General features: G+C 40.9%; 3 protein-coding genes and 1 non-coding gene across 4 annotated transcripts; 2 read left to right on the top strand and 2 right to left on the bottom strand.

The window, feature by feature from the left end:
* Positions 1-308: 308 nt before the first annotated feature.
* On the top strand, positions 309-7,602 carry pttg1 (PTTG1 regulator of sister chromatid separation, securin). The gene is made up of 6 exons (XM_026146002.2): positions 309-449; positions 2,043-2,130; positions 2,234-2,364; positions 2,442-2,538; positions 5,336-5,494; positions 7,457-7,602. Exons 2-6 carry the CDS (start codon positions 2,043-2,045, stop codon positions 7,537-7,539), a joined length of 558 nt encoding a protein of 185 aa, XP_026001787.2. The 5' UTR covers positions 309-449; the 3' UTR covers positions 7,540-7,602.
* Positions 7,603-7,707: 105 nt separating this feature from the next.
* On the top strand, positions 7,708-10,186 carry sowahd (sosondowah ankyrin repeat domain family d). Its single transcript, XM_026145993.2, has 2 exons — positions 7,708-7,903; positions 8,037-10,186. The coding sequence occupies exon 2, from the start codon at positions 8,151-8,153 to the stop codon at positions 9,117-9,119; it is 969 nt and encodes a 322-aa protein (XP_026001778.1). The 5' UTR covers positions 7,708-7,903; positions 8,037-8,150; the 3' UTR covers positions 9,120-10,186.
* Positions 9,840-17,856, bottom strand: rpl39 (ribosomal protein L39). The gene is made up of 4 exons (XM_080289526.1): positions 17,825-17,856; positions 14,007-14,112; positions 13,590-13,693; positions 9,840-10,052 (listed from the first exon to the last, which is right to left on the bottom strand). Exons 1-4 carry the CDS (start codon positions 17,839-17,841, stop codon positions 10,004-10,006), a joined length of 276 nt encoding a protein of 91 aa, XP_080145652.1. The 5' UTR covers positions 17,842-17,856; the 3' UTR covers positions 9,840-10,003.
* Positions 11,251-11,385, bottom strand: LOC113009628 (small nucleolar RNA SNORA69). The gene has a single exon (XR_003270219.1). It is a non-coding gene; the product is annotated as a small nucleolar RNA SNORA69 (small nucleolar RNA).
* Positions 17,857-18,413: the final 557 nt, after the last annotated feature.

Genomic DNA, 18,413 nt, shown 5'->3' with positions numbered 1-18,413 from the left:
CGACCAGTCAAGGAAACTTTTTAAAGTGTTTATATAACTTCAAAAAATTAAGCACTGTCTCAAACACACTTAGGAGATGTATGTAAGCACGGGAAGTAATGTTTATGGGTTTTACGTGAGAACTAACACGAATTCCAAATAAAGATCAGGGCTGTATTTCCTAAATACGTAATTGATTTAGGGTTATTGTTGTTTTACCATTAATTAATACATGATTATAAATATGTGCCGTGCATGATATAAATATGATAGCAATATTAAAGCATTTCTGTTGGCAGATATTTATTTTTTTAGCGTAACGCCCATTTCAAGTCATGTGTGCTACATCGACCAATGGGAGGTGGACCGTGAATTTAAAAACGATTCGCGGTAGCAGCTGTACAAGTTTTCGTACCAAAACAAGTTTGTGATCTGGGAGCAGCTAGCGGCGACTATCACAGAGGACTGAGGTAATGTTGGTGTTAACGGTCTGTTAAAGCAAATGTTGACTTTATTAGCAGCGACGGTAAGTTTATTAAATGGCGAAGACGCTTTGTCAATGACGTGAGCTAGCGTGCTAGCTAGTTAGCGCACTAAAGCAACATTTTGATTCTGTATCTCCCTTTTGTTTTAAGACTACCTCAAAATCAACCTTTTCTGTTCACCAGAAGTTTTATTCGTTATGGTGGAAGTGTTTTGCTTAACTTTACTAAACTTACTACTACGTGTTGCTGTTTGGCATCCAATAACATCAGTTTGTACTCGTATGTATTTGCATAAACTGGAGACAAGGAGTCACTCATTTCCTTAATGAGTTTACCCGTGAACACTACATCTAATGTTAATCGATGCTATATTATTTCTACTTTATCAAACAAATTCTTTTTTTTCCTTTAAAAAGAAAAGCCGCTAGGAGGCAGCACTCTTTATTTTGATTGGGAAAATGATTTGAGTTTGTTTTTCAATCATATGGTTAAAAGGGTCCGCCCGAGCTATGCAGTTACTTGAAATTTAATGTAAATAACAAATTGTCCCAAAGTGTTTTCTCTTTGTGCTGCTCCCTTTTAAAGACCACCACAACAATCTCAGTATCCCTGTCATGCTCCCCTGTCAAACCAACCCTCTGCAAGTATCCAAACCGTCTCAGCCTTATAACTTTGACTCTATTGTTCCATCTGAACTGTCCCTCTGATATACTCATTTGGTCCTGTCCATCCAGATCACTTCCAGTGGGGGGAAAATAACCCTGACACCTCCTTTGCTAACATCTCCAAACTGTACATCACAGCAGGCCTCACTGTTTTCATTACACTGAGCTAAAATAAATTGACTAGTTTTACCAATTTGTTTTGGTCTTTCCTTTCAGTGCTTTACTTTCCAAATTCATTCTATTTTGCAGACTTTTATTTGTTTTGGTTTGAATTATAATTGCATTAGAAACCATCTGCTGCAACTTGTTGGAAGTTTAGAGGGAGATGAATGAATCTGATGTATGTTGCAGAACCTCAGGGTCACCTCAACTCTAACTAGAAGCTTTAGAAAAAGGATTTACACCTAACTTTTAACAGAGCTGTTGTCAGTTTCCGGACCCCAAAGTAGAAGCTGGTTCAGTACGAGCAGGCTGAAGGCACTGCCTCCCATTCTACTTCTGGAAACTCTAGGAACTGAAATTAAGCCTGCACTCTGGGAGTGAAGTGCATTGTTGAAATATGGTGCTAAGAGGTCTTTAAGGTATGATGAGTAGAAGCATATTATGTTTGCTGCAACAATGCTGTAGCCTGTAATGCTGCCAAACTTGCCATTAGTTCCAGCACTGTATTCATAAAAGGGTACTGAACTTAAAGCAGTTGGCTATTAGGAGTTGATGCTCACCCAACTCTTTACTTGGGGAAAGTCTCATTCACACACATACAAATGCTGATTGTATTCAGTTTAGTACTACATGACAAAAGCAAGAAAAGGGCTAGCCTGTTAAGAGGCACTCTTTGCTGTAATGTATTAAACACTGCTATAGAAATTCTCCCTACATAAAGCTGCAGTAGCCAGTGTCTTCTTGTTTTCAGATGGCCAATATAATCTTTGCAGAGCGGGAAAATGCAGGTCTCCATGCACCTACACAGAAAATGAGGCAGCGGCTTCAGTCTGCTCCAGGTATGAAAATTATGTCTTTGGTCGACTTTCTTTTTTTTCTGCTCTTGAAACACTGATAACGTTTGCATAGGTGCCACGTTAACATTTTTGTCCCTGCATTCAGAGAAACTAGTCAAATCTCCTACAAAACCATTCAGCACCCCCTTGCCATCTGGACGTAAGGCTTTCGGCTGCCTTAACGTAAAAGTCTCGACCCCTGCCATCAGCAAACAAGAGAAGAAACTCCTAAAACAGGTTGGACTATATAATTATTCAAGTATACACTAAATGCTTGGCTGTATTCTGACTTATTTGATTTTTCTCTGCCACAGCCACCAGTTTGCCTTGAGGAAACAAAAGCCAAAAATGCACCTCAAGCCAATGTGGAGTATCCAGAAACTGAGAAGTTGTTCTCTTATGACCCACTAGGTAACTGATGCTATAAGTTGTAATTGTCAAGTTCTGCTTGGTGGTTATTTTAAAAGGGCAAAAACAGTAAGGCAGAATTTGGAAAGTTGTTGCATATTTGACCCGTCAATTTTAAAATGCTGCTGCACTGTAGCACAAGTTTATGCTTTCATTTGAAGCTAATTTGATTTGGTTAAGTAATCGGAAGGTTTGCCTCAAACTTGTGAAATCAAAATATGATTCGGGTGTACTTGAATAAGGCCATGATGTGGCTTTTAAAATGTGTTTTAAAATTATTTTTAATGAAGGTTTTACACTTCTTTTTTTCTTTTTCTTTTTTTCCCCCAAGACCAAAGAAGGAAGCAGTCGACTGAGGCAATTTTAGTAGTGAAAACACAGCATTGTATTCATGAATTGACCACATGTATACAAATGTGGGTGAGACATATACAAGGCTCTAGAGTGCAACCAATTTGGTCGCACATGCGTCCTAATTTCTCAATGGTCCAACTTTAAAAAAAAAAAAAAAAAAAAAAAGTTGAGTAGCTTAGGCCCAGTAGAAGTGGATGTACAGTGGGGCAAAAAAGTATTTAGTCAGCCACCGATTGTGCAAGTTCCCCCACTTAAAATGATGACAGAGGTCAGTAATTTGCACCAGAGGTACACTTCAACTGTGAGAGACAGAATGTGAAAAAAAAAATCCATGAATCCACATGGTAGGATTTGTAAAGAATTTGTTTGTAAATCAGGGTGGAAAATAAGTATTTGGTCAATAACAAAAACACAACTCAATACTTTGTAACATAACCTTTGTTGGCAATAACAGAGGTCAAATGTTTACTATAGGTCTTTACCAGGTTTGCACACACAGTAGCTGGTATTTTGGCCCATTCCTCCATGCAGATCTTCTCGAGAGCAGTGATGTTTTGGGGCTGTCGCCGAGCAACACTGACTTTCAACTCCCGCCACAGATTTTCTATGGGGTTGAGGTCTGGAGACTGGCTAGGCCACTCCAGGACTTTCAAATGCTTCTTACGGAGCCACTCCTTTGTTGCCCGGGCGGTGTGTTTTGGATCATTGTCATGTTGGAAGACCCAGCCTCGTTTCATCTTCAAAGTTCTCACTGATAGAAGGAGGTTTTGGCTCAAAATCTCACGATACATGGCCCCATTCATTCTGTCCTTAACACGGATCAGTCGTCCTGTCCCCTTGGCAGAAAAACAGCCCCATAGCATGATGTTTCCACCCCCATGCTTCACAGTAGGTATGGTGTTCTTGGGATGCAACTCAGTATTCTTCTTCCTCCAAACACGACGAGTTGAGTTTATACCAAAAAGTTCTACTTTGGTTTCATCTGACCACATGACATTCTCCCAATCCTCTGCTGTATCATCCATGTGCTCTCTGGCAAACTTCAGACGGGCCTGGACATGCACTGGCTTCAGCAGCAGAACACGTCTGGCACTGCGGGATTTGATTCCCTGCCGTTGTAGTGTGTTACTGATGGTGACCTTTGTTACTTTGGTCCCAGCTCTCTGCAGGTCATTCACCAGGTCCCCCCGTGTGGTTCTGGGATCTTTGCTCACCGTTCTCATGATCATTTTGACCCCACGGGATGAGATCTTGCGTGGAGCCCCAGATCGAGGGAGATTATCAGTGGTCTTGTATGTCTTCCATTTTCTGATGATTGCTCCCACAGTTGATTTTTTTCACACCAAGCTGCTTGTCTATTGTAGATTCACTCTTCCCAGTCTGGTGCAGCTCTACAATACTTTTCCTGGTGTCCTTCGAAAGCTCTTTGGTCTTGGCCATGGCGGAGTTTGGAGTCTGACTGTTTGAGGCTGTGGACAGGTGTCTTTTATACAGATGATGAGTTCAAACAGGTGCCATTCATACAGGTAACGAGTGGGGGACAGAAAAGCTTCTTACAGAAGACGTTACAGGTCTGTGAGAGCCAGAGATTTTCCTTGTTTGAGGTGACCAAATACTTATTTTCCACCCAGATTTAAGAATAAATTCTTTACAAATCCTACCATGTGAATTCATGGATTTTTTTTTTTTTTTTTCCTCCACATTCTGTCTCTCACAGTTGAAGTGTACCTCTGGTGCAAATTACTGACCTCTGTCATCATTTTAGGTGGGGGAACTTGCACAATCGGTGGCTGACTAAATACTTTTTTGCCCCACTATAGCTGTGGGCAATGAGGGGAAAAAATGAAAAGAACTATTGATAACTTTCCTGTCTAACACTAGTCCAGAGATGGCATCAGATAATTAGCCACATACGATCAACTGAGCCAGAGCCCACTGATAGTAAAATGGGGAAAGTGTATACATTTCAAAGCTGGCAACATGATCCAGTGCATTTACTGTCATGAGTGTGGAAAGACCATGGCTGGCAATACTGCATTTGGAGTTGACCATCTGAGGGGCATGTGACTGCAATGGAAGATGGTCCATAATATATCAAGCTGTTCAGTTTGAAGCCTTTGAGGCACTTAATGTAAAATTTCATTTAAAATATCTTGACGTTTTAAATTTCAGCTCAGTGCAGCACTTTAAGCACAACCACTTTCTCAGTAACTTATCTTTCTTGTAGAACTGTGTTCCAAATAAAGAACTTTGTGTTGACAAGATTGATTGTTTGGTTTGTAAATTAACTAACAATCAATCTTGTCAACACAAAGTTCTTTATTTGGAAACCACTTGTCCCATTTTGTGATAGAAGTATTAGCTTGTAACCTTAACAAAAGGTAAAAATTTTCAATTCCATGGATCTCCTCAACAACCTTTCCTTGTTTTCTATTTGCATTTCCAGAGTACTTGAGGTATGACGTACCTGAAGACTTGATTCCTCTAAGTAAACTTGCTTTACCTGGACTCGCCTGTTTCTCACAAGTACCTGATATGTGTGAGGATGACTTTGAAGAGCTGGCACCACTCCCAAACCCACCAGCTGTGACTTTGAAACATTCAGGTATCAACTTTTGGTCAGGGGCAAAGAACCCTATTTCAAGCACCTGGTTTATTCAAAGAACCACTGCAGTGGTTAATAATAATCATGCATATTGCTGCACTCTAACAAAGCAGCTTTGTAAGGTTTAGTTCACCTAAATGAGTCATTCTCCTAGCTTCCTTTATTTATTTTAGATAAGTCTGCTGGCTGCAGAGCAACTGATTTTGCAGGGAAAGATAAAACTGAAGGGGGGGGGGGGGGAGATTAAGCGCACAATACAGGTGTGAGAGAAGCATGGCACAATAGCGCATTAAACCCTGAATGTGTTAAGGACTTCTGGTCAGTAATCCCGGATTTGGTCTACTGCAGGAAATCTGTCATAACTTGCGACATAACCGGAAACGCCTTTCAACCATACACCGTAGCCTCCAACATAATTTGGTCATTGCAGGTTAGGTCAGCCTGAGGTGTAGTTGCATTTCTCGGGAGGTGTACATCAGGTTACGTAAAAGGCTATGATGTAAATGGCTTAAAAGGGGTTTGTGGTCAAATCATAAGTAACAACGTGGATTTCCTGCAGTAGTCTAAATCGGACAAGACTGAAATGACTGCTTTATTACAGCCAGGAAGGAAAGGTGAGAATAATAAATGCCAGTTAAGACAAACAGTATCACAGCTGTCTTTAAGGCATAGCAGAATTTAACAGACTGCAACTGTTATTAAATTAATGTTTAGATGTGCACGAGATGGCTTTTTAGTCTCTGTGGCAGCTCTGGTGTTGAACAGTCTGAAAAGATGAATGGAAGTAAGAAGTGAATTTGATTAAAATTAGGTGTCCTTTTCTTAGATCACTGTTTATAGAACAATGAAAGGGTTTTTATTGGCCAAAGGGAAACCGGTAACTGAGGAATAAATTTAAATCCTAAGAACCTGTGACAAATGCAGATTCTTATCACAGGTCTAAGGTGTCTTCCAGGAATGGTGATGACTTTCCAGAGAATTTGCTACAGACTTAACCTGCTCTACAGCATAAGTTACCATGGTGACATAACACAGAAAACTCGGGAAGTTTGAAGTTGCCTGTATAAGCTCAAATCATGCCTTAGGGAACAGGGCTGGGCTCTGTGTAGTACAAGGGGCCCAACGAGGAAAGAAATGTGGCTGTACAGTTCATTTTCACTTCACGTAATGCTGGAGATGCATTGGTGGTTTTTACACTTGAATACATTTTGCCTCTTACCTGTGCAAAATTGATGACTTGAACCAAATACCAGCCTCTGACATAAACGCTACTGTCAGCAGGGCCAGTATTGCCCAACATAAAATTAGGGCAAGGATATTAGTGCCTTCCTAAGCTATGATTCAGGAGCCTTTGGGAAATACGACTAATACATTTTCTTCAGTGTCACCCCTGGGCTCTCTTGTCTGTCACTCTAAAACAAACAGGGTTTTCCCAGAGCTTTCTTCCTGGAAAGCTGTTTAATTCCTATCAGCCCAAAATCATCTCATCATGTTGGTTCTGTCTTGCAGTATGGCGTACCCTGTGATGGCTGTTAACTGCAAGAGTAAAAACAAATTTAAATTCTGTTCCATCGTAGCAAATTAAATCTTCCCAACTCTGACAAGTGCACCTAGTGTCAAGAAACCTCCCCTCAAAAACGGTTAAAACTACACACAAGCACAAAAGTGACAGCTGCCACTATAAACAGACTCTGGAATGAGACATTACAAACATGGCATTTATGTGGCCCTCAATTTGACACTCTACTTTCTCAATTTCTCAACCTCTGCTCTAATGGATTAGATGTACAATTTAGGACTTTGGGATTTATAAATGGTATGCAGCCCTCAAATAAAACTACTTTTATCAAGCAACTGTAATTGTATCTTTGCAGCTGAAGTGCAAGTTTGAATCTCCTGGTATAATTAACTACAGGTATCATTAACCTTCTGTATGATTAAATTCCCCGTATCTCTCTTCAGATTGCCGTGGGGAGCTGGATGCCTTTCTTCAGACGCTCGAGGAGCTAACAGTGGAGCTTCCTCCAGAACCTGATACTGATTAAAGTTGTGTTTTTTGTCTGCTTTTAATTGAAATAAAGTTGTTTTTGTTTTTTTGTTTTTTTAAATCGTGCATGGTGTGTTTTATGTGCTGGAGCTCCACTTTATAATTGGTGACTGGCCATGAAAGTATGCCGGATATTACTTCCTGCTTTTAAAGTCCATCAGTGGTCATGTGAGGGTTTCCCGCTATTGGGAGATGAGTGGACTTTGTCTCGGTTCCTCTTGCAAGACTAAGAATAATCTGCGTCACGTAACTTTTTGGGGGATGAACGGTTAAAATTACTCGTGACGTGTTACGTGATTTTTAGATCACCTATTGGGTGGCACACCTGAAGAGTCGGTGTGTGCGGTTTGAGTGCAGAACAGGTGAGTGGCAGCCGTTTTAGACGGAAACTTAAGCGTAGGTTTGGCTTAACATGGCAAAATGAGGAACTTCTGTGTTCGCCAATAATCGCGTTAGCTGAAATGTTTTTAAAGAGCTTTTTCCTCCCTTACACAGGGGACCGAGTCCAGTCAAGCGGAGGAAATGGTTTCATGTTTATAATTTGACATATCTTCGGGTGTTGTCTAAATAAAAAGGAAGTAGCCTTGAGCTCTGCAGAAGAATTCAGACATGCTTGGGCGCAGCTCGGATGAAGCTATGTCTGAACCAGCTGTCAGCAATACCGACGCCCACGGCGGCAGGGGGTCTAAAAAGGGCACCGTTGTGGAGCGAGTGTCCAGATACGGCATGCAGGTCATGCCCATGCCAGTGCCCGGGGGTTTCCAGCGTAGGACGAGGCTGCAGAGGCAGCAAGAAGTCTGTGACAGCGCCGCTCCGGAGAGGGAGTCTATCACACCCGCTATGCGTAAAAAGTACCTGAAGGAACTGCTTCTGGGGAACTCGTCCAACAGCGGGTTTAGCAGCGTGCTGTCCTCGCAGAATTACAGCCGCTCCGGCGAGGAGGACACGGATTGGGCTTTGTATCCGATGGAGCACGCGTGGATGCTCTCAGCGGTGGAGGGCAGCTATGAAATCATCATGGATTTTATCTCAGAGGACCCCCAGCTATTAACCAGGAAGGATTTCATCAGCGGCTACTCGGTCCTGCATTGGCTGGCCAAGAGGGGACAGGACGAGACTCTGATCAAACTTTTGCGCTACGCACAAAGCGAGGGCATCCCCGTGAACGTGAACCTGAAGGGCAGCGGTGGGCTCACGCCTCTGCACCTCGCCAGCATGCACAGTCAGTACATGGTCATCAAGCTGCTGGTCGGAGCTTTCAATGCCAACGTGGACGCAATGGACTACAACGGAAAGAGGCCCTGGCAGTATCTGAGGGAAAACGCCCCGCCGGAGATGAAGGAGCTGCTGGGGGCCTGGGATGAAGAGCACAGCTGGGGATGCACGCAAAACGTCAACAAGAACGGCAACAACAACTGCGCTGGCGCAGTGAACTTGACCGCATGTGAAGAGGACGATGCTGTGGAGGCAGAGGAAGTGAAGCACTTTGACCGGACTAAGAGGAGAAGCGGCTGGAGGCTTGGGTCTCTAAAAAAGCTGCTGCCCTCCTTTCCTCCTTTGCTTGGAAGCAAAACATGAGTGGGGGATGACACATACTTTCCAATATGTGCATCATCACTCCACTATTTTTATGTTAGTTTCAGAAGGGGTCGTGAAGACAGTGAAAGGAGGCTAGTTTGTAGGCAGTGGTGACTATTCAAGCGGTAAAGATCAAGCTAAATGTTAAGGCAGCAAGAATGTGCAGTTTTTCAAGTATGCTTTCCAGAAACAAAATACCCATTTATATTGGTGGATGTGCTTCACTCATCCAAGACCAGCAGTGTTTACATGACTGATTTCTAAAGAAATTTCAGTAAAATAGCCAAACTTTAAAGTGTTACTTTGTCTTTCATAAGCTGCTTTTAATGGACTTTTCCCGCTTCCTGCCCAGACTCATTTGCGCTACTTGTGTCAACTCCAATATTAGTAATTGGCTGTGTAGGAGCTTTCCCTGCAGTGTATGAGCTCTGAAATCATTTTTTCCTAGTTCATCCTGCTGCTTATTGAGGCTTCCTTTAATACCTCTGGTATTTATTCCAAAGACTACAAAGTCAGAAGTCAAATTCACACTAAACAGCAAGTGAACAGTTTTCCATGAAACTGTGATTCAGGAGTGTTAGCTGTGTGGTCAAACACAAACCCCCTTTCAGTCCAAGTGCTTCTTTTTGCCGAGCTGTGTCAGCATGGCAGCTTCTACATATTTGATTTTCCTGAGAAAAGTAAACACTTTGCGGGAGAGAAAAAGACGCCACTCAAGCATTTCACATTTGATCAATGATCTTTTATTGTCAAACATGAGTATAACCAGAGTATCTGTACAAAATGATTCCTGCTCCAGATAACATGGCTTGTCCCCTGCAGTCAGTCCATCAGCTGGAGTTCCTGGCGCATGTTGTGATGCTGGGATCCACAGAGCCTCATGTTTACAGGCCAAGCTTGGTTCTCCTCCAGTGTCTCCTCTTGGAGTTGTACCTAAAATGAAAGAACAAAAAATAAATCCGTCAGGAGGAAAACACTGAGATTCTGATGTTGGCAAACTATTAAACTGTCACGCTGTCAAACCCTGAGTGGAAAGAATTAAAACCTCTCTGTACAAAAACATAAAAGGCTAATATTATCTCTGTTGCTGATGGTTTTACTTGGTGTCAAACTGCAAATAAACTGAATTTTTTGGGGGAGCTTATTATAGCAGGAAAAACAAACACCAGTGTAGCTAATAAATGTGATTTTAGTACAACCTGCCACCGTGGAACACTTAATGGATTACTAAATGCACCTAACCATGTGCTCTTCCTAATAAATGTATACCTTTAAAGAGATTTATTTTGGTAAGTTAATTTATGTGTGTGCAAAATGGGGGTATGCAAGTTTTCACAAAAGTCAAACTCACAGGCAGACAGTATAAAACGTGGAAAAATGCTTCAGGTACTGAAAAGTGAAGCTAAGTACCTTAAACCTGCAATCCTTTAAATGACCACAAGGAGAGTACTTTTCTGCTCACAAGAAGACTAAAGGTCTTTTTCAAACTCAAGACAAACGTCTGTGACCTCAGTAAAGCCTTGCAAGATTACGTTTTGGGCTCAACAACCAGTTTCAGATCATATTAAAAGTTCATTATTTGTGGTCTTCTTTTTTTTTTTTTTTTTTTTAAGTCAAAGGAGGATCATCCAATGTTCATTGAGCAAGGATTAGTCCATCACAAATCATTGGGTAATGAGAACAGTCTCCCATGGTGTCAGATCTCTTGCATCACATGAGCTTTCAAAACACTAAGATGGTTTTACAACAATTTAAGTGGTCAAAACCATGTAAATAGTAGCTTTAACAGTCTCTATTGAGTGGTGAGAGCTTCCTTAATAATGCTCCACACCAAGGAAATATTCAAATGAATCGTTGGTTCACGGGTTCAGAGTATGCAAAGTTGTTTGATGTGCGTCTAGTTTCAGATTCTCCAGCACAGCATGTACATTGTGTATTCTTCAGTGTGATAAATATTATAAATCAATACAAAGCCCTATAGTGATTTAGTGAATTTAAATTCCCCTTTGAAGAGATAATTAGAAATAATGTCACTTTTTACAGGCACTAAATCACTGCAGTATTCATGGCAATCATGGCATCCACAGAGTTTATACAAGATGACGGAGCCAAAGAACAGCAGATCGGTCATTAGTGTTCGGCTACAGAGTTTCCTCATCACCGGCACAGCAAGTGAGAGAACAAGCTCTGCAGCAGAAACATGCTCTCAGCAGGGTTAATGACAGCACTCCACTGTAACTAAGTGCTGCAATTGCAGACCTGCTTTACATGAGATGATGTTCCTCCCTGCAATTACACTCAGGTGCGTCAGCACTTCCTGATAACACGTGCAGCTCAGCAATGAAACTGAATGTTGACAGCCCATTTAAACAGACACTCAGCTTCACTAAGATTTGAGCCATCTGTGAACCACCTAATCGCAACGCTGACATCACAAAAACCTGAAATTATGGAGTTCTTTTCAAATTAATCTATCCTCCCTGCAGTACTCTTAACAACCCGCACGGTGGAATTACTGATTTCCACCTTTAAGGAAATTTCATGAGCACAAATATTTTCGACACCAAATTTACAAGTTAAATTCAAAACCACTGCAACAAGGGGAAAAGAGGCTTAAAGGCATCTCCGATGATATACACTGTGCTAGAAATATTAGGAATACAGTAGGGCTGTGCGATATGACCAAAATCTCATATCCCGATATAAGAATTATATTGTCCCGATAACGATATAAATCACGAAAATTTAACATTTTCTGTAAATTCTGTGAATCTCGGGCAGCTCGACTTGCGTGAAGTGTTTCCAGCTGCGCGTCATGTAGCTGGAGTCGAGTGTTTTAACTGATGCATGAAACGATACATTTTTAGACATAAGTTGTAACGGCCGCCGTTTGCTTTGTGAGTATTTATTACACGGCGTGCTGCGGGGGAAAGCCTGTTCTAACGTTTGAGTCTAAGGTTTATTTTTTAGCACCTGACGGCTCTTTTTTTGCTTCTCATCTGTAAATACTCTGCATACTCTTTTACGTGATTCGGTTTATTTTGAAAAGTCTCAACAGGATCTTGAGCTTTATTGTGAAAAGGTTTATGTGGAAAATAAACAAGCGGACACGCGATGGTTTTACCGTCGTTGTTGATAATGACAACGCATAAAAACAGTCGCTTGTCCGTCTGTAGTGTGGTTATATTAAATATAAGAGAAAGAGAGAACTTTAACAAATGAATATAGTCACTACAGTGACCATCAAAACCATGAAAAAATATTGTTGTAAACAGTTTATTTTGCGACACCACGAAACAAACGATAGCGTAAAATGAAACGATAGACGTTTTTACATCGTCATCCGATATATATTGTTATATCGAACAGCCCTAGAATACAGTGTGATATCAAAGTTCACCAACAACATCAGCTACATCACTTACTGCTGCACCAGCTACAGCAGCCTCAACGGGGTCATTATAAGCTTCAAAGATACATTCATTTTACAATGGCTGCAATATGCATTAAAATGCTACAATAAAATTAATCTAGCATTGAACGGGACTTAAGTGAATTATCATTATTTATTTATTTACAGAATATTAAATATATTCATACACTTCTACTTTTTCCACAGCAAAACTAAATGATTTATTTAAAGTTTATTATTAACTAGAAACTTTCTCTCCTTAAACGGCAATGAGGCCGCACTTCATGCAAGAGTATTCAAATCTCTCCTCTCCCCTTGCCTGCCTTATGACTGGATTACAGAGAACTGATGAATTCACAAATGGAAAATAAAGGAAGCAGGGATGTGCAGGACACAACAATCAAATGATTACATTGACTGACAAAGCTGTTGATGTGGACAGCAAGGAGTCCTAAAAAAAGGTATAAAACCTAAAAAGTGACTGGCCCTTTTCCCATTAGTACCTACTCTGATCAGGGTGACTCGTTTTCTATTACAGCGCCACCTAATATGTGTGGGGTTGTTTGCTTTTTCAGATCGCTTGGACCCTGGCGAAGTACGTATTGAAAAAGTACCTGCTATCAGGTACTATGACCCAATGGAAAACCCTGAAAACCAGCTGACCGGAATAGGTTCTAATGGACCTGATGTTACTTAAACGTTCTTTCAATCTGGTCTGACGGATTCTGAGTTGGGAACAAATAAGCATGTTTATGGGTGAGAAGGATGAGGCAGAGGATTCCAGTGGTGGGGGAGACATGATGAAAATAAATATACTAATCTTAAATGGTCATATGCAGCTTGAAAGAATGTTTGAAACTAGACACTTTACAGCTTTTTTTTGAAAAAAAAAAAAATCATCTTTCCCTTTTCTGTCTTGGTTCTCATAAGCCTGCAGCACTGAACAGAGGTGGATTACATGACTACAATAACGTGTACAAATGTGGGAACCCGTATACCGTCAGCTCTCGGCCTTACAAGATGCACAGGGCAGGTAAAATCAGTCATGGTAAGCTCACCTGATCTTGTTGCCGGTCTTCATTCTGATCCACTGAGGAATCGGCCTGTTCTGTTTCTGCTTCTTGGCGAGGAAGCGCTTGATTCTGAAAGTCTTGTGGGACGACTGGAAGACGTAAAAGACACCGTATTAGCACAATCGTTTAAAACACCAAGTATATACATCTTTAACCAAATGCTTCTGGTTTAAAACTAATTTTTTAAAGCTTTCAGTGCTAAAATAAACAAGCTGGCCGCTAGCATGCGCAGAACCACCGTACCGGCTAGCATCACTGAGCACTTTTAATATGCTCCATCTCATTTTTTTCGTATAACATACACATTGTTATCGTGACAATAATTTTAGTTTTAAATGCTTAAGGTTTCGGGGAACTTTAATAAGCCATGCTAGCTCGGATGTTTGTAGATTTTCTATTTACCATTTTCTCCACAGTCCTTTCCCCACTATGGCGGTGGTCGAAAAGAACGAGAGAAGTGACGCCACGGCTTTTTGACCAATAAGCGTCCAAAAAACTGTTCCACGTCCTACAAACAGCGACACCAATGTGTCATTAGAGGAAGTACATGTCATAGTTTTAACGGTTTGCCTTTCATTCAAGAGATAGTTCACACAGAGATAGTTCACACAGAGCCGGAGCCTTGAACTAAAAAACAGGATAACTGACTTCAGTTTTTTTTAGTTTTACCCGGTAGTCACTTCACACCAATATGGTCACAGAGCATCTAAAGCATCTAAAGTCTTTGAGCACCATAGCTGAATTGATCAAGAAACACAAAATCACAGGAGTTAATGTATTTCTGATATACTTTCCAGTTTTTAACTTTTTTCCCTATAAAATTGCAATATATGATTTTAAAGCAGAGTACCTGCTTTAAAATCCTAAAGTCTAGGTTTTAGTCATTACTTGACCTTCTTCTTCTTCTTCTTCTTCTTCTTCTTCTTCTTCTTCTTTCATATGGTCTCTGTAGGGGTTGCCATGGTAGCTCATCTGCCTCCGTCTCATCTTATTCCTAGCATACTCCTCAGCAGGCCAGGCCTCCTCAGAAACTGAACTTCTAACAGGAGTACACTGGAATCCATCCTGATAAATGGTGAACCAGTGTGGTATGCCATCTGCACTTCTGAAAGATCTTCACCAAGTGGTGAAAATGGCAAAGCACATTGTTGAGATGAAGCTCCCACATCTGGACTCAATCTGTGCCATCATCATGGAGAGAAAAGGCAAGCAGACAGTATCACTAAGGACAGTACACACCCCATTCTGTGGTTGAATCTCTGCCACCTGGCCAGCTCTTCAGAAAGATCATTCACTCACTACATCCACAAATCTTGTCTGTGGTCTCCCATGTTTCCTTCTGCCTGGCACCTCCACATTCAAGATTCCATGTCCAGTATATCCACTATCCCTCCTCTGCACATGTCCAAACAATCTCAGACTTGCCTCACTAACTTTGTCTCCAAATAGCCTGACCCGAGCTGTCCCTCTGATGTACTCATTTCTAATCTTGTCCATCCTTGTCACTCCCAGTGAAAATCTTCAACTCGGTCACCTCCAGCTTTGCAGGTTTCACTTCCACCTTGTAAACCTTCCCTTTCACTCTTGCTGTGATCCTGCTAACAGAAATGAACCCTGACACCTGTCTCCATCCATTCCACCCTGGCTCCACCCTCTTCCACACCTCTGTTGTGCACTGGATGGTTGATCCATTCTTCACTTATTCTAATTTGCCAGATTCACTGTTGTTTTAATGGCATTTTTTTTCTTCAGTTTTTCTTCCTGGCTTCCGCTTGGATAGACATGCTACATGCTTCCAACCTGCACTGTGTTTAACCTCTTAAAAATTTTCAAAGATAAAAGTTGTATTTTCTTTTGTAATATGAGCCGCAATGCTGCCAGCAGACACGTCCCTGTTTGTGTTTGGTCATATTCCACCATCACCGCCTCTTTCATGTGAAAGCGTCATTGTGAGATTGGGAGTTGATGACTGCCTTTGTGTCATCGCTTAGCCTGATCGCTGTTGTTAGCCTCAGTGAAGCCATAGTGCTGGCCTCAGGTGTCTATACTCAGTAAACCACAGACAACATAATACAGATGCTTGTCACTCACCAAATCCTAAGATGAATTTTAGAGAAGAAACAGAAAAAAACAGAAGTAGGAGCATAACTACAAGTGGAGAAAAGGAGTTTTATTTATATTTTTATTTATTTTGCTATGCTACAGTGGAAGTCATTGTGAATGTCATGGTAATTTGAGCTTTTAATGATTTCTTGATCTCTTTCCAAGGTAAAAACATTGTACAGCATCTTTAATGATCTTAAAAAACAAGAACTGGGTGCACGGGTTTGAATTTATTTTGGATTTTCATTAATCCTGAAGTATGCAATATTAAGTTAAATGTCCCTTAGCAAGTTGCATCTCGAGCAGATGCTTCTGGCATTATTCTGGCTGGACATTTGATTACTCTTCTTAGGAGAATTGATAGAGTTCACTTAAATTGTTTGGTTTCCTGGCTTTTAAGCATAGTCCACAAATTTTCAATAGAGCTGAGGCCCAGAAGCTTAATGTTATCCTGATTTTTCCATTTCAAAACGAATATTGATGTGTGTTTAGAATCATTGTCCTCTTGGAGCACCCTGCTGTATTCAAGTTTCAACCATGTAGCTGTTGATTTGAGGCGAAGTTGAAAAATAAGTAGTCCTCTCCTCCATTATTCCATCCACTTTGTGCAATGTACCAGTATCACTGGAAGCAAAACAGCCCCAGAGCATGATGCTACCACCACCATGATTCACATTTGGTACAGCTGCTGTTAAGCAGGTTTGAAAACATCACCTTTACTCCTCTGAACGTATTTCTTGTTACTGTGGCCAAATAGTCCAATCTTGGTCTCGTCTGACCATGAAAAAAACTTTTCTCCAGAAGGCATTTGGCTTTTCCACGTGGGCAGCTCCAAATTTTAGGTCAAACTTGAACGTGTCGATTTTTGGAGCAGGATGTAGATGTAAAACTTGACTGTAGTTGTTTAGAAATTATTCCAAGACATATTCCCAATTTGTGCAAACCTACATTTCTCCTTTTTAGATATTCACTGAGTTCTTTGAACTTTTTAATTGTCCTGAGTATTGGTCCACCCAGTGAGTGCTGTCAAATAAATCTCCAAAAGTCCAGATGAACAGAATCAACTTTTGGAGATTTACTTACCTGGATGATTGAGCATGCATCAAGATGTCAAATAAATCCGCTTTATGCTGGCAAACAGAAACTACCAGTTATTACTAATATCATTAAAAGATTTGAGTGTATCTACATCATTGATCCTGTGTATACCATATAGTTGTTACTGTGTGTGGATTAGAGAAAATCCCAATTCCTGTTTTTAAGTTATTAAAGTCGTATGCTGTACAATCATTCCACCCTGGAAAAAGAAACAGCTCAAGAAATAACAAAAAGCCCCAAATTACCTTGACATTCATGACCACAATGAACGAAGCAAACGTCTGACTTCTCCTTCACTGTGATATAAATCCTCTAAGTTTTCTCTGCCCTCCCTGTTGTCTCTGCATCCAACTGCCGCTTTGCCTCATTTACTGGTGAAAAATTCTCAGTTCCAACTGAGCTGCCCCATTGAATGAGCATTTGTTCAATGGCACAATGACAACACCACCTGTTTGAAAGAGCACCAAAGCAGTCTTGACAGTCATGTCTCTAACATAACCGCTGATGCCGTGACATTTTTTCCACAGGTTGGGAGCACCTTGGCTCTTTGTTGTTCTTTTTTGACTTTTCAAATCCTCCTTATCCCATTTAAAGGTTGTAATTTTGCCTTCACCTGCATCCATCTGGTAATAATCATGAAGAAAAATAAGATAAACAAAGAAAACGAGATAAATGCAGTGTAACACTACAGAATGGATCGTTGTTATCTATCCATTTGAATTGCACTAGTCTGGTTTTATTTCAGAGTCCCTGGGCTCCTGCAGGCTCATTTATAGGCGCACTACTTTCTCCTTTTTCCGCCCCTTTTCACACACCTCATATGAAGCTCCGATACCAGACAGGTGAGCTGAAATAATATGAATCCAGCTGGAAACAACACATTATGCTGCTGTAAGTGTAACAATAGCTTCCAAACACCGAGCCAACTTCCTTCTGGTTCATACACCGTGCATAGTAGCACCTCTCTGGCTGAAGTGAACATGAACGGAAGAAGGAAAGAAGCCGAAGCACATTCTCACCTGAGCCTTTCAGTCATGTCACATCACTAACCCACAGTTTGAAGTTCAGCTTTAAAAAAAAAGAAACACCCAAAGAAAAACTGCTGCTGTAGCATTACCTCCAAGTGCTGCTGCTTCGCTTTTATCCTTGCTTCCTGCTGCTGATGTCCACAGCAAAGTCCAAGCACACCTACTTTTTTTTTTTCATGCAAATCTATTTCATTTAAATGTTTCATGGCAAACCGCGTCGTTATGTTCCAGGTCCAACCTGCAGGATAAACGAAATAATAACCCCCCCAAAAAAGGCTTTTGTTTATTCTTACTTTTGTTTTGTCTGCAGACAATAATCTGGGATAGATCTGCATGTAAACTGTGTCATTACCACGAGTTTATAATGTGAATATTTTACTTTGTACTGAGTTATGCTGATTCTGTAATATCCAAGCACAAGGTCGTGAGTTCCTTATTAACATTCTTACACTTCTTTTGATGGACAATTGTTTATTTCTTTAGTTCAAAGGACTAAGTGTGGCGTCTCTTTCTACTGCACACAAGCTAAAGACACAGCTCAACATCAAAGTATTTGCTAGGTTGTTAGCTTTTTCCCCCA

The sequence above is a fragment of the Astatotilapia calliptera genome, chromosome 2, assembly GCF_964374335.1.
Source record: "Astatotilapia calliptera chromosome 2, fAstCal68.1, whole genome shotgun sequence".
NCBI lineage: Eukaryota > Metazoa > Chordata > Actinopteri > Cichliformes > Cichlidae > Astatotilapia > Astatotilapia calliptera.
This window is presented reverse-complemented; position numbering and strand designations above follow the sequence as displayed.

Coding starts and splice junctions, on each gene's coding strand:
- pttg1 (XM_026146002.2), top strand. CDS start 2,043: ATGGCCAATATAATCTTTGCAGAGCGGGAAAATGCAGGTCTCCATGCA. Junction 2,539..5,335: donor GTTCTCTTATGACCCACTAG/GTAACTGATGCT, acceptor TTGCATTTCCAG/AGTACTTGAGGTATGACGTA. Junction 5,495..7,456: donor TGTGACTTTGAAACATTCAG/GTATCAACTTTT, acceptor ATCTCTCTTCAG/ATTGCCGTGGGGAGCTGGAT.
- sowahd (XM_026145993.2), top strand. CDS start 8,151: ATGCTTGGGCGCAGCTCGGATGAAGCTATGTCTGAACCAGCTGTCAGC.
- rpl39 (XM_080289526.1), bottom strand. Junction 13,694..14,006: donor AAAGGACTGTGGAGAAAATG/GTAAATAGAAAA, acceptor TACGTCTTCCAG/TCGTCCCACAAGACTTTCAG. Junction 10,053..13,589: donor AAGACCGGCAACAAGATCAG/GTGAGCTTACCA, acceptor CTTTCATTTTAG/GTACAACTCCAAGAGGAGAC.